The sequence below is a fragment of the Plectropomus leopardus genome, chromosome 19, assembly GCF_008729295.1.
Source record: "Plectropomus leopardus isolate mb chromosome 19, YSFRI_Pleo_2.0, whole genome shotgun sequence".
NCBI classification, from domain to species: Eukaryota; Metazoa; Chordata; class Actinopteri; order Perciformes; family Serranidae; genus Plectropomus; species Plectropomus leopardus.
Genome location: NC_056481.1, coordinates 27,966,198 through 27,982,106, shown reverse-complemented (window position 1 = coordinate 27,982,106; position 15,909 = coordinate 27,966,198). Strand labels below are relative to the sequence as shown.

Sequence of the window (15,909 nt, the reverse complement as noted above, 5' to 3'; positions counted from 1 at the left end):
AGCCACACAATGGCTGAAGGGTTGTATGACTGGGAATGCAGCTTTGCAGAGAAGGTTTCTGGCCCACCTCTTGGAAGGCATCTGGATCATACACCGTCAAAGTGGTGGTATTTAACAAACTTAGAATGAGAACGGGCCAAAAACCTTATCTGCAAAGCTGCATTCCTAGTCATACAACCCTTCAGCCATTGGAGGGCATCACTTGAGAATGTGGTCAGATGGAACCTGTCACATCAGAATGGGGTCAGATTGAAAAGCTGCCAGTAATGATGTAATAAAAGTAGCACGAGGGCGCCTATAGGGCAGATGAGGACCAAGGGACTTTCATGTGGGAGTCTGGTGTTCTCCTCCTGTCTTTAATGTGTTGTTTTTCTTCTACACCTTACCATGTGCCTTCTTCCCCTAATCCTAACCACAAGTTGGTACAACTTGTGTAATTGTTAACCTTCCAGCTAGGTTACCATGCACAAGTGTTGTCTAAACATCACCATGTGCTGCATCATCCCACTATATGCATCTGTTGACATCATGTAAGCGGCATCCTGGAATGTAAAGAGCCAATGCAGAAGGATACTTAAAAAGTAATATTTTGACCTGAAAGTCCACTGCAAAGACGCAATATGTAACAGCTTGGGATGAGAACGTGTTGCAGTTTCTGGTCTGATGTTATTAATTAACACAGCTAAGAAAACATTGTGGACATCCTAAAAAAGAAGAGTCCCAGAACAGAACCGAGCAAAACCACAAAAAGGGCAGCACTAAATGTCACTAGGGTGTCATTTGTTATGGTGAAAAGTTCATCCTCGACCTTGGAAGTATTACTTTGACAAAGTTTCTTAACTCAAGGTCAACTTACAAGTTTCTTTCTATATGAGGGTAGAAATTGGTGCTACAGTGTCACTGCAGTCATTCCTCTGCTGCAAAGAAGGTGCAGAGTTGCTGAGAGCACAGATGTAAAAACACTGACCAATCAGAGATGATTGGGCTCAAAGAGAGAGGCACTAAAACAGAGCATTTCAGAGGGTAAATACAGGTATATTCATGCAGACAGTATATGAAAAAATTTTTTTTTGAACATTAAAGCCTGTTAACATGCTGCAGTCTAAACTCTAAATACAAATATGAATGTGAAAATGGGCCTTATATGGGACCTTTAACCCCCTTAAACCTGGATTACCAGTTTTCCTCTGCTGTATTCAGTTTCACAAGCTATTTGACACTTTGAAACCTGAGCAAATTAGTTTAGAAGTGTCCCAAAATTGCAATAAATTAGACAACACGAAAACTACCTTAAAATTAGTTTTGAAAGGGGGAGGGATCATAATTGTAATTGATGATGATAATTGAGGATAATAATCATTATTGTGGGCCATGTTTTGTTAAGTTACTTGTGGCCTCTTCCCCATTTTAAAAAAGGAATCAAACCAATTTTCCCTTGGTCTCAAAGTGTTAAGTAACTCGATGATATTTTAACTGTCTCTATGACAACTAAGCAAACCCCATCTGCTTATGAAGACTAGGATCTAGGGAAGGATTTGTCATGTCAGTTGTTACATTGAGATTATAACATAATAAAAAAAATGGTTTAATTGATATTTAAGATCTGAGGTGAAGTCCACTGTTTTAAACAAAATAATGAAATGAGACTGTTAAGAGTAATGACTCAGATTTTTAAAAAGTAATGGCTCTTGTCAGCTCTAAGTATGCCATAAACTTTAGAAACGTTGCCGTTGAAATGTTTAAAGTTTTAAGGAAGTGATCCTAACATTCACATCATTATTGAAGTGGGTGATTTGGTGACTTATCACAAACATACTTCTGTTCAGGGCCAATAATCCTGACTAGCCATGAGAGGATTCAAAGCTGGAATCATATGACAGAGTGGATCATATGAGTAAACAAAGTAATGTTTTCAATAACCACAGCTTTTGACTATGAGTCATAGACGACTGACTCATGTGGAAAAGATTCTACTCAGAAGTTTAAAAAAAATTATTCGGGGTAAGATCTGAAAGATAATTACTCTATTGATATCAAGTGAGTAGCATCAGATCAGATTTGACATGCATTTCACCACAGCTGAACAATTATAGTGGTATTTTTGAACTATTTTAAACATGCCTTTGGATATGAGAGAATGTGAAAGTGATGTAGTGGGACTAAAAGTGTATAATGTCTGGTGGTAGACTGCTCCTTTTTTTGAATTAATTATTACTGTGCAGATGGAATCTACAGCCTAATGTGTAAACGAGCTCAACAGATGGGCACACTTAGTCAACACAAAAGATTTCAACAGTTGTGAGCTCTTCATGTGCGAGATCCAAATAGGGCTTAAAGGACAAAAATGTGTTTTTAAGCAGAATGACCCGCTCTGCTTTGTGGTCTCTCGCTCTGTGCATATTTCTGTCACTTCGAAAAATCCTTGGCTCTACCTGCTATTTATATCAGCGACAAACTGAACATTTCACACATTGATAAAGTAGCCCCAAACTACAATACTTTACGAGGAGTGAAAATCTTTAAAATTGTCTTTATATAATTCCTTCTCTCTTTGTTTTTGCTAAAGAGAACACCTTTCAAGTTTTATGGATGCCCCCATATGTTCTGCAACGGACTTTGGCGTCTACATTTTACGTTTTAGGAATTCTTCTGCATCTGCAGTTTATGTTCCAGGATGGCAACCAATACTGGAACATTAACAAACACAAATGCAGGCACAGATGTTAAGGATAAGGGGATAGAGGGACATGGTAAGGTTTAGAAAAAAAGCATCACATTCAGATGGGAAGCAAACACAGGGCTTGTTGGACCCATCCAACACCCCTCCTGTCCTATAGGTGACTTCACGCTCCTTATATTACATTGTTATGGGCAGCGTTTCAATCTGATGCCTTCCCGCTGTGTTTCATGCAACCGCACCAGGTTCCATCTGTTCATGTTTTTAAGTGATGCTGTTAGTGCACATATCATGCAGACACAGCAGATGCCATCTCGCCATCCAGTCACATATAATAACACCGAGGTAGCATTCTGACCTGACACCTCAAGCAGCGTCTTATGCAAACATAAAGGGGGGCTTTAGCCATTGTGATCTTAAGCCAAAAGCACTGTCAAAGCGGCGGTATTTGTGGAAAAACGTTGGAGAAACAAGAAGAAATAAAGAGAATCCTGGAATTGGACATTCCCTTAAACCCATTTTTATTTTTATTGGATGTGCCTTATTACTATGATATACCAACAAATGAGTGTTTTATACAGCATATTTTGCTGATGACTGCAAGAAAAACAATTGCTATTAGTTGTATGAAGCTTAACCCTCAATGGCTGCAAAAGGTCAATTAAGTTTACATGATGGAGTGCATGACAGCTCAGCTTTAACTACAACTTCCCACTTTTTGAAGGAGATGGGCATCAGTAATTGATTACCTTGGTAAGAAAACTTGTATTATTCTGAGGTTTAAATTTTTTGTGGATTCATGCATATATCATTCACACATATATCATGTATATATGTGTATGTACACATATGTATACATATGTGTAATATGTATATATGCATTTTGCATTTTGTATGTGTAGATGCATGTGCATATGTATGGATGGCATGCGTATTATTACGTTCATGGGAGGTGGGTACATGGGTATCTGTGTCTTTTAATATTGTATGGTTAATCTTCATTCACATGTGTATTTAGTCAGGTAAAACCCAAACTCTAAGGCAATTTTGTTCTGCAATGTTAATTGCCTGTTCATTGCTTTTAATGGCCATAAACTTAAAAAAATAAAAAATAAAAAAGCGGTGGTATTTCATGATTGCATTATAAGAATGGGATGATCCCCCTTGTGGTTGGGTTGATCAGCATTAGGCAACAGGACAAAATTGGTAAGGTTCAGATTCAAAAGACAGGATAAGCCAATAAGCCAATTAAAGAAAAATACACTGAGGGACTGTTAGGGACTACTAATGCATACATTCAGAACAATCATTGGCCGATCAAATCTGAAATTTTTCCAGAAGGAGATTTATGAAGCCTGATGAATATCTTCAAATGGCGTTACTCGAGTGTGGTTGGTTGGGTCTGAAGACTGCAAGTTTTAAAATAGAAAAAGAATCTGTAGGTTGGGTGTTTAAAACCAGTATGTTTACTAGCCCCCTGTGGCCTGCTACACTAGCTTCTACTAGCATAACACGCTGAAGTATCTGTGAGCGTTTGAAAAATGTCTGAATGTCAAGAATTAACAAACAAGTTGATGTTGTGTCCTCAATGTCAGCTGTGCTTGTCCAGGCCCTGGCCTCTGATGGTCCAAACCAAACAGGAACACAGTCTCCTAAAGGCCTTTTCCTTCTCACAATCAAACAACTATGTGATAGTTGCTATTTTTAGACAGCTCTCCCCTTCTCTCTCTGTCTCCATAAGCCCTCTGCTCTCCCTGTCTGTCTCCTTTATTCTCTCTCCCTTGCTCTATCCTTCCTCCCCATTTTGTCAACAGGCTCTCATCAGTGTCCTGACCATCTCGCCTGACTTTCACACCTCCCCTACCTACTGAACCAAAGCCAAAAACACTCCACCAAAAAGCACTGCTCCCAGCTGAAACAATGTTACACACAATCTGGCCTGTAAACTGAGCGGGGAACATTTCTGCCTCACATGTCCTTATATGGACCTGGATCGACCTGTGGGAGAAGAATGGCTTCACTCTTGATTAATTTACATGCACTTTGTTACTGGGAGTCTCATTGCTCCCAGGCTGTGGGTGAAATGTGTTCTTTACTTTGTTGCAGATCTAGTTTTTTCAAGGGCAAAAGCATTCAGAATAATTCATTTGGAAATAATTTCAATGAAGCTGTGATCACAGTGAAATACAGATGATTTTGATTGAAATGTGGGGAGCATAAAGGCAACAGCTGTTTTGGATGGTGTTTTGGTTGAAAGTAGAAGAGAGGGATGAGCAAAATCTGTTATGACAGGTTGTTTGTGAAATTGTGATTCCTCTGAATGTCATAAGAGTGGATGAAAAAAGATGCCAGGGTAGAATGCGGGGGCAGATTTGTATTTATATTTTTGGCCTTTTTGCTGATAGAAAACTGGCTTTAAGCACAAACACAAACTCTCAAAAACACACTATGTGGTGTCTAAATTTCAAGCTGGCAACATGAAAACAATGTCTATGCAAAGTCAATGAGGCGCTTGTTGTGGTGGACACACCAACTACGTATAAAATGAGACAAAGTATACTGAGGGCAGGGGGGAGAGGTTGTGAATGGGTCAAACAAACACAGGGCATTCAACCAGAAGACTGCTGTTTGTGTCTTACATGAAGCCAAAATTCAATGTAGTTATGTGACATTGCAGACTGAATGTAATTTAGCAAAGCAATTTATGCAGGTATTTTATGTAAAAAGTCAATATACTGAAGTTTACATCCCCCACCTCCCATAAAAAGCTGTTTGAACCAAAACCACGATATTTTCCTAAACTAAACCAATCATAATTTTTTCTTTAAACCTTATGTGTTTTTCTGTCTCTAAACCAAACTGAGACCATTTAACAACATTTGAAATTGGACTCCTTCATAATAGACAACACAAAAACAATACTGACACTGTTTTTGTGTTGCCAGCATGTGATTTTAACATTTTTATGCCCATCACCACCATGTAATTTGTTATTAAAAGGTCAAGTCGATTTTTATGAGTTAAATAGGTGATAGTGGCAGCTTGCAGGCCCAGCTGGCTGGTGTGCTAATTAATGAATAATAGCTAATGCTAATGTATTATTATCAATACATTATACTTCATACAGTATGTTACTCTCTGATTCAGTAACATACTGTAGCTTCCTTTACACAGAGCTTAGAGAGCAATATCTTCTTCTTTTTTTTAACCTGCAGTGGGTTCAGACTTCAAAAGTATTTTTTTAATCTCAAAGATGTTTACTGTCTGACTGTATTGATCAAACATTTGCCCTCAACAAAACCAACTTTAAAATGAAATATTCTTACAACCAGCAGTCACTCACTATGACGGGTTAATACATTCTCATCCCAACTTGTCACATGTTCCTGCTTTGCATAGGACTTCCCCGTCCACATATTACGTTTTAGGTATCCTTCTGCGTCTACTGTTTATGTTCTGGGATGATGCTGCCATGATGTGAATACAAGCACATGATGGGTATATGCGACATGGTTATGTTTAGGCAACAACAGCACATGGCAACCAACACAAGGACATCAAAAAACGTACATGCTGGCATTAGCATTAGGGGAAGGAGGCTCATGAAAAGGTGTGGAAACAAAACATCACATTCACATCGGAAGCAAATGCATGATTTTTTGGACCTCATCCACAGCCCGCCCTTCATGCACCCTTGCGCTCCTTAAGTTACGCCATTGTGAGCAGTATTTCAACCTGATGCCTACCATTACATGTGAATACAACACAATCCGTCTGGCTGCATTCTCAAGTTATGCGGCAGGTACCATTCAGCTATCCAGCCATCTGGCTGTCTGCTTATAATAACACTGCAACTGCTGCTGTCTGGCTGTGTTCTCAGCTGACATGTGTCATGCAGATGCAAAAGGTGGCTTTTGGCATTGTGATCTTATGCCAACAGCCCTGTCAAAGCAGTCGTATTTCATGAGTTCGGAATTAGAACAGGCTGGTGAAATTATATTCAGAAGTTATTCTAGTACATTCTTTAACTCATTGAGTGCCATTGACGTATATAGACATCATTCAAAAGCCAACGCTTGAGTGCCATTGACGTATATATACGTCAAAGTATGTTTTTGCCAGCTGGCACAAGGGGGCGCTCTCACACTCCCTGTGTGTAATTTTGGGGCTGCTGGGATTCATAGTTGTAGTACAAAAGACAGTAGATCAAAACATAAAGTGGAGTTGCCGGGATCAGAGAGCAGAGTGATCTTTACAGAGTTGATTCAAAACTACAGCAACAAAGCTACATCAGTTCAATATTGGCATAAAATGCCCCCCAAAAAGCGGAGAGGGTAAAGTGGCCAGTTTTGCCAGTGTAAAACACACATTTGCAGATGTCTTTTATGTCATTGAAGGCAAAATTATAACATTCAAATCAGTGTTTTGCTTGACAGACTCGCTTTCAGAAAAATGCATTTTTCTCAGCTTTCTAGAAAAAAAGTGGTCTTTTTGATGAAACTAGCCTCTATTCAGCTTCAGATAAATCAAGAATGGAACAAGGTACAAACAAACGTTTTTTTTTCCATGACGAAAAGGAGAGTTTCTTCTTGCAGCTATTCTAGCTATTGAGTCTTTGTACAAAATATTCTGTGGGTCTTGAAAGATGACTCAAAATGGCCAGAAAAGCTGGCACAAGCCACTTTCCATTATATAATAAGGCTGAAACTCAGTGAGTTAATAATACCAGGTGATCTGCAGAATGAATGTTGGCATTGTAGTTTCTGCAAACTACCAGTAGGCCTAGGTAACATAAGCTTAGGTTATGTTAGTATGTAGAGGATACATTGAAACTTCACTCATGTTTAACGCCTATTAAGCTGCTGGAAACTCTAAAAAAAAGCCCCAAGTTCAGTGGTTAGTTTGTTTCATAAAGTGGTATGCAGCTTGGTAGACAGCTCGGCAACATGCCATCCACCATCCCTTCTGACTCAAGATGACAATGTCAGCCCATGTGCTACATTGATATGATATCTATTAAACATACAAATGTAACATATTTGTGGTTTGCAGAAATGGATAATGCCATAGAAACTCCAGCAACACTTCTAGTATTTAAGACTATGGATTGAGAACTGGTTCGACAGGCAGTTTGTGGAAATATTAGATTTAAATGCTGCTTTTGCCAATCATTTAATAATTTCAGGCAGACAGTGGACCTCTTTGTGTTCATAAAAATACATTTTAATGTCATCACCACTGGATAACAGGTAAAAAATAAACAAGATAATAATTCGATTTTTCTGCAAGCTGTAACATAAACAGTTATTGAAACCTAATCCTTATCCTAACACCAACACTGTAATGAGAGCTATTTGCCTTGGCAACAAGATTGCAACAAAAGATCAAGATCAATATCCCAGATATATATCGAAATGCCTGAGACACTAATTAAAAAAACACATGGACTTATCACATTTGCGATTCTGAATGATAACTTTCAAGCAGTTCTTTTCAAAATAATGTGTTTCTTATCATGAATAGATTTTATTGCAAATACCTTTTGAATTATGTATTTTAGTTGGATTATCTGATTAATCAAGAGGAAGCATCTAATCAACTCTAAAATAACCAGACAAAAAAAATGAATCAAATTAGAGGAGAGAGAGGAAAATGAAGGAGTAGCGGTAAGGGAGCAGGGATGGTGTAGGGTGGGGCAAGGTGGGGAGAACGCGATGTGGAACGAATTATCCCGGTGGATGGACGAGCAGGGGAGAGGGAGGAACAGGGCGGTGACTGAGGAGGAGGCAGGAGGAGGTTAGCACGGGGAGCTGGGGATGCCTGTGCTATGAATCAGCTGTCTAAATATGGCCCCTGCTCTTCCTCGCAACACACCCATCAACTCCCTGCACAGAGCGGATGGACATCTTTTCTTGAAGTTCATCTTTTGCTCTTACTCACCCACGCATATTATTCCACCCTCCTCGCAGTGATGGAGGAAGCTCCTGGTTTCAAAGGTCACATGTTCTCACTGCACAGGATGTATTTTTCTCAACCAGCAGGCTCTGCTGCAGGTGGTGGCAGCGTGCACACACACATCCAGGGATAGCAGGTGTGTACCTGCTATTCACACACTGTCCCTGAGTGCCCACCCATGAAACTACACCTTAAAGTTGCACAGCGTGTCATCAGACCGAGTCTAAGGGCAAGTGTGTTTATAGCTGTCTAAGGTCTGCATTTGAATGTGGACTGCAAAGCCAACCATCATTGAGACAGCACAGTGACTGTAAGTAAATGTTGTTGAACATTTCTGCAAATCATGTATATGTTACTTTTGTTTGTTTCATCATATCAATGTTTCTAAGGTGATGCAGAATGAGCTGACTTATTATCGAGGTGGCGAAGATGGCTGCCAAGCAGCAGACCATAGTTTCAGACAAACAAACAACAACCACTGTTTTTTTTTTTAATGATCCATTGCTGCTTTTCCAGGATCTTTTGTAATGTGTAATGTGTGATTTGTAGCGTCTTGTGGCCACTTTTTCATTAGCTTTTGTGCACCCAAACTTATAATTTGGAGTGACTGTTGAACACTTTTCCAGCAGCTTTGGTACGACCTAACGCTTTTCCAGAGACTTTTTTGCCACCAAATATGACAGTGTTAAGCCAAGACAATATCTTGTGGCTAAAGTTCTAAATATGTGAAGTTTCAACGCATTTGCTTTAGAGATACTCAACTTGAGTCATTTCCAAGATTTTTAGGATTTTAGGGAAAATTCTAGCTTTTCAGGATGTTTCTAAGATTTTAGGGTGTTTCTTGAATTTTAAGAGGTTTCTAGGATTTCATTTTTAGGATTGTAGGACATTTTTTCAATTTTAGGACATAAGGGTCTTAGCTAGGATCTCTGTCAGGTGGTGAGGGGGATCCTCCAATGTCACTTTTTTAAATAAACAAGCTCTATTTTGATGCTGTTTATGCACTGTGGCACCTTATGTACACTGAAAGTACAAAAACAATTCCTAGCATGCACTTTATTTTTATAGTGAATTAGAAAATGTTTGAGGGACCAGATTTGGCCTGTGGGCTGCAAGTTGAGTATCATTGTGCTACATAATAATATCAAATGTAGCTTACACATTGTTTGCAGAAACATACAATGGCAACATTTTTTCTGCCGACTGGGTTGATAGAGAAGGTGCAAAGAACAGGGGTGACGGAACACATTTTCAGACAGTTGTGCAGCTTTAATCACCTAACATTGTCATCACTCTGCCTTGCTCCCTTTGTTTCTCACATGCTCACACACTCACACTCTGTGGGGTAGAGTTGTCACATTCCAGGTTGGATCCTCAGTAAGTGTAGGAAGCTCTGTTCTCTGGCAGCATGTAGCCTCAGCTGTCAGGGAACTGAACACAGATGTAAGGGAGTAAATCTCAGACTTACCACATATTGAGGCTGAAATGAGCCAAAGACGCACACACACCCCCGATACACAAGCACAAACACACCCCCACACACACACTCCCAGAGGAGGACAGTTGCTCATGCTAACAGGGAGACAGTCACTTCCAGTTGATGTGCTGACAGAACTGCTGCTGATTCACACATCATACAGTGGCCTGAGCTGGTCCAGCATACCAGTGGCATTATGGGATGTTGTTTACATTGTTTGCATTAATCACAGGACGTTTCAATTTGCTTTAGACTGATATAAGTTTTTGATTGATCACATCGGAATATATTGCAGTCTGACAAATGGCCTGCCAAAAAATTCTCCCTGTCATGGAAAAACCCTGCTGAAGGCAGGCAGAAACACATCCATGCATGCTTGTGAGGAATCAGGTCACTAAGTCTTGCTATAGACTACCAGGATCCTTAAATGTATACATAGTTGACATTTGTTTTTCATAACAAAACAAGATGAAAGGTCATGAATCCCATCAGCATGAGTCTCATCAGGACCACACTTGTGAATGGGGCCCACAAGGGTGTGGATGGAAGACTGGTGGGTCAACAGCCACCAATAAAGCAGAGATTAAACACCCTATGGTCCACTACAAAGCCCTCTTACCATGTCCTACCTGTGTGAGCTGACCCCATGTAACTCTAAACATCACTCAGTAACAGTGTGTTTTTATTATCCACACAGCACCAGGGCAGGGCTTTTCCTCAGGGGACAAACAGCACGGTATAAATCAGGGATGGCTGGATTAAGACTCATTTCACTCATTTGAAAAATATATTTGGAAACGATCAGAAAACTGTATCTGTTGCTAGGCTACATTCATCACAAACTTATAAATATACTCAAATTAGCTCACAAACCCCCAAGTGATTAAGTTATGACAGGGATCCACGAGGGAGCGTTGATGTTGACTTCGTATTGAAATGTCAACACTGTAAATGAGGTAAATCCAAGCTGTGGGAATGGTTATATGGTCAATAGTTATCCTTATGCATTCAATACCAAATCTTTGAAACCTGAGAAATTTGGCCTGATTTCTAACAAAAACATGGAAAAAAACAGGAGAAATGACCAAGAAATTGGTAAAAAAAAAAAAAAAAAAAAAAGTACAAGAATATTACCTGAAAATTATTATTTTTTAAAACAAACAAACAAAACAAAAAGGAAGTAAATGATCTGCAAAAAATGTTAAAAATCACAATGCTTCGGTAACATATTTTAAATAGAGTTTTCTGGAGCTTTTTCTTTTTTCCCTAAACATTTTTCCAGGATTTTCTTATTTTTTTAAATCATTCACTAAATCTACTAATAATTTATTGCAATTTGAGGAATAAAGTTCCTTATTGCCTTTTCCCCCATGTTTTTGAAAGAAATCACACCAATTTTCTCAGGGTTCAGAGGTTCAAATGCTGATAATACACAAGAAAAGTGATGTCACTCCAGGTTTCAAATAGTTAAGCAACAAAATCAGCAGAATAAATGTTGGCATTGTCGGTTTCTGCAAACCACAGATAGGTTATCATTTGGATTTTATTATACTGGACACATTGAAACTTTACCCATGTTTGGTGGCTATAAAGCCGCTGGAAACTTGGCTAAAAAAATAGCAGTTTATTGGTTTCAAACAGTGGTCAGCAGCTTTGTAGTTGTCTGTCCTAGCTAACACACCGTCCCTTCCACCTCCACCTCCACTTCTAAATGACAAAGTCAGCCTATATCACATTGGAAACATTGATATCATACATGTGAATCGTGCAATTGTAATGTGTATGTAGTTTTTTCAGACATGCAGAATGCCAACAATTTCTTCTGGTCACTCAGCTGGAATTAAAGCTTTGTAACTAAGTGTTGCTAGTGACCCCCAAAGCAACATCTTGGCATCTGAGGATCTTTAGAACACTCTTTGTTTTACTTGAATATTTCCATTTTATATATCTTCCTTTCAAATACCCTGCTCATTATTATGGTGGATGTTTGAAAAATCTTTGACTTTAGGTTATTTCAAGGATTTTAGGACACTTGTAGGACTTTAGGCCATTTTAGGGATTTTAGGATGTTTCTAGGACTTCAGGACATTTCTAGGATTTTGGGATGTTCCTGGGATTTCAGGACATTAGGGGCTTAGCTAGGATTTCTGTCAGGGGGCACAAGGTTTACTAAAAGTACAAAAACAATTCACAGTTGAATCACTTTCTTGTTTAAATGTGTGGTCCATAAGTTGACTACCACTGGTATAAGTCAATAAAGCTGATGAGTCCTAACAAAGACAGTGTGTATTGTGATTATTTCTGAGCTGACACACTGAGCATGGAGCCAAATAAACAGTTTAAGAGTTCAGGGATTGTTGTGGAGTCTCTGTCTACTGCTGGTTTTGAAAGAATATGCCCTTAAAGGGCAACAAAGGAGCACAGAAAACTGAAAACAGAACAACACATTGTGGTTTGTTTTTTTAATGAAGATGGATCTGACATTATGTCATAGCTGGCACCCATAAAGTAAGCCAGTGTTTTGAGTTAGTGAGGGAGCCAGAGATAGGCATTTCAGGGGGAGTTTCTCTTGCCACAGGGCCTGAGCAGTTGGCTAACACTAGCAAAACTCCCAGCCCGTTCTGTTTTTCACTGTGTGGTATTTCAAGTAAATTGCACTGGAAACTTGCAATCCTCAGCGTCAAGACTTTATTAGATACTAATTAAAATGTTGATTTATGATCCTTTCAGATTGGAAAACAGTTCAGTCGTCAGATTCCTTCAGATGTGATGATGGAGATTAGCATTTAGCACATTCTTTTTGCTGAGAGCTCTGACCTGCTCATCTGCACATCATTAGGTATAAAATCTTGTGCTGGTAGGCTAGGACGAGGGAGCCAAATGTATTGTGTAAGCGCGTTAGAATAGCATTAACTCATGAGCATTCACAGTCAGACAGTCTGGGTTGCTTAAGATGGAGCTCTCATTTGACTTCTGCCCAGCTGCTGGATAGAGACTAAGAGAAAAAGAGGGAGTGAGCTCAGTCCAAGCCATGATGTCTGAGTCAAGGGTGGAAACTCTGAATGTTCTCGCGCCACTGTGCAAAAAGCTGTAAGCCATTACACATCACACTGCAGCCTCATAGGCTAAAAAAAGAAACAGGGCTCCCCTCAACTCCCCTCAAATAAAATGCTTGCTCTCTGTCTTTTCAAATGAAACATCTGCCGCTCAGAGCTCTCCTCTCTCCCCGTCCCTTCCTCTCTGCTATCACCCCTTTGCCTTAAACAGGACCTTGAGCGTGCTTGTGGTATTTTCCATCTTTGTTTAAAAAAAGGGAAAGAGTGAAAGGACTTTCCAAATGGAGTCCGTATGATTTGGGCAGCCAGCAAACTTGACTTGTATTCTTGAGTGTTTTATATATAGTGCGCCATTGAAGGGAAATATCTGGATGTTGGGGCAGGGGAGGTGAAGAGCAACATCTGGGAGGTTTACAATCACAGACATACACGCACAATCACTGCACAATTTATGTTGTTTGAGAACAACACAAAATGTGCCTGTATAAGCTACGCATTGAATGAGCAAGAATAAGAACTTTTTAAAAATTATGTTTTATGTTGTTCATAAAGAGATTCTCTGTTAAGCGTTGCTTGGAGCTTGATGTTTTTGTATTTTGATACTAGATGGTCATCTATGAATACTCGGAAAACGCAGCTCAAACTGGAAAAAGAGTGGAAGCTGTATTTTCCAATAAATAAGTGAGTAATATATCCGGTGATTGTTTCCGTAGGTGTGGATGTGAACTCATATTTTAGCACTACTAATGTGTTTTGCCACATTCATTTTGAAGGCAATGCAAATTCTTCCTGGATTATGATCACAGGCAACAATTTTCCAGTGAGACTGTGCAGAAGTTGTAGGGAGGTGATTAGAGTGGATGGCATACAAGGGTTCAAGTCAGGTCAACTCTTCAGTTAACGATTAGGGTATATTTAGGGTTAGGGTATGTTGTCACATAGGGTGTATAATTACCAAAGCTACAGTAAATATATTGAATATTGTTCTTTACCTTAGATGATTATGTATAATAAAGTAGTAGGCAAAGGTGTGTGATGTAATGAGTACCTTCCTAGTGGTTAAATATTATCTATTGTGGGAAAAGCATGATTTTCAGAGTGGCATGTTTTTGGTGTTGCAGGTTCAGTGATGAGCGATAGCACAGCCTGTCCCTTGAGCTCTTGCCAGCAGTTCTTTGAGGTAACCTTCGACCACTCCCTAAAATCCTCAGCACCTCAGCAAAATGCGAAACATCTTTGGCAAATGCTTTCCTCTTCACTCGTATTAAACCTCATATTAAATCACCACCACCACAACAATTTTCAACAGGGTTTTTTGGAAAGTGATGTGGCACTGACACGACTTTCATTCACATTCAAGAGTTCCAGTTTGGCCACACCCATCCCTTAACCAATAAGGTGCCATATCATTTACATACACAATTTTACACCTCAAACAGACAAACCATTACCACACATTGACACATGCACTAACACAAACACACAATCTCTCCCACCTGGTAGATCATGACTTTGAAGTTGCGTCTCTTGAGCAGTTCAGCCTCGTTGTTCTCCAGTTTCTTGATCTGGCCTCCTTGCTTCTCCAGGTTGGCGCGCACAGTCTTGACATTGACGCTCACCTTGCGCACCTTCTCCATCATCTTATTGACGCTGTTGGACGTCGTGTTGTGGCTCTTGGCCAGTTTGGTCAGCTCACCCTGAATTGTGGTCACTGAGCGCTCCATCTCCTGCTGTCTGGCCTCCAGCCCACTCTGGGTCTGTTGGATCTGGTCCACCGCCCCGATGATCTTGTCAAGCAAAGACAGCACCATGACGCCGTTCACCTGTTGGTCCACTTTCGCTGTCTCATCCTTGTCTTCGGCGGCGTCTCCCTCTGTGCCCATGGTGGACAGTTCTTTCTTGGCTGCGGCGAGGGCATCCTCCTCCTCGTCTGAGGGTGGAAGGTTGACCTCATCGTCTGAGATCTCAGTGAGGGTTTGAGGCTCCAGTTGGGCACTTGTGGATTCCAGTGCTTCCATTGCTGCCATGTCAGTGGATTTGTAGTTTACGAATCAGCCTTTCTTCACCACTGGTTCTTCTAGATACCCTTTTCCCTTTCTCACCTGCTTCTCCTTTTCTTTTATGCTCTGGACCTGTTCTTTTTCCCTCCTACTTCTTAACTAACTTATCTCTCCAGCATACATGCACTTTCTGTCTCTCTCTGTGTCTTTCCAGTCTACTTCAGATCCCTGGAATCAGGCCAGTGTGCAGAGAAAGCCAAGCGATGTTGGACGTTACCACATGAGCGTTAGGATGTGAATGCCACACCAGGCAGAGAAACCCTCCAGTCAAGCTACAGCTGGCAGGATTTTCTCTCCACCCCCCTGTTTTTCCAATGGACTCTCCCCCTCTCTTCAAACTCCTCCCAATGTCCTCCCTAAATACACACACACATCGGTAAGACTCCACCTCCAGCATACAAATCCAGCCCCTCAATGATTCCTAACACACCCCTGTGGTCGAGCCTTGCCTCATCAGCATGGTTGTAATAGTTAGAGCAGAGCCGCAATGATCTGCTTGTATACAAGCTCAGGCACAGCATACGGAGAGGAATGTCAGACAGGATTTGCCCCCCCGCCCATGTACAGCACATGTTTAGATCATGCAAGGCTGGCCAGATTTATGATGGATGAAAACACCTGGAAGGAAAAGGATTTAAAGAAGCAATGCTTTGCAACAACATCGTCTTTTGATGAATTACAAAC

The 15,909-nt window shown here is 40.2% G+C and overlaps 1 protein-coding gene across 1 annotated transcript in view; it reads right to left on the bottom strand.

The window, feature by feature from the left end:
* cavin1b (caveolae associated protein 1b) overlaps positions 1 to 15,539 on the bottom strand; it is a 32,530-nt gene extending 16,991 nt beyond the window's left edge. Inside the window, exon 1 of the mRNA XM_042507767.1 lies at positions 14,662 to 15,539. Coding sequence (XP_042363701.1) covers positions 14,662 to 15,192 — 531 coding nt within the window. The 5' untranslated portion in view covers positions 15,193 to 15,539. The remainder of the gene's footprint in view (positions 1 to 14,661) is intronic.
* Positions 15,540 to 15,909: the final 370 nt, after the last annotated feature.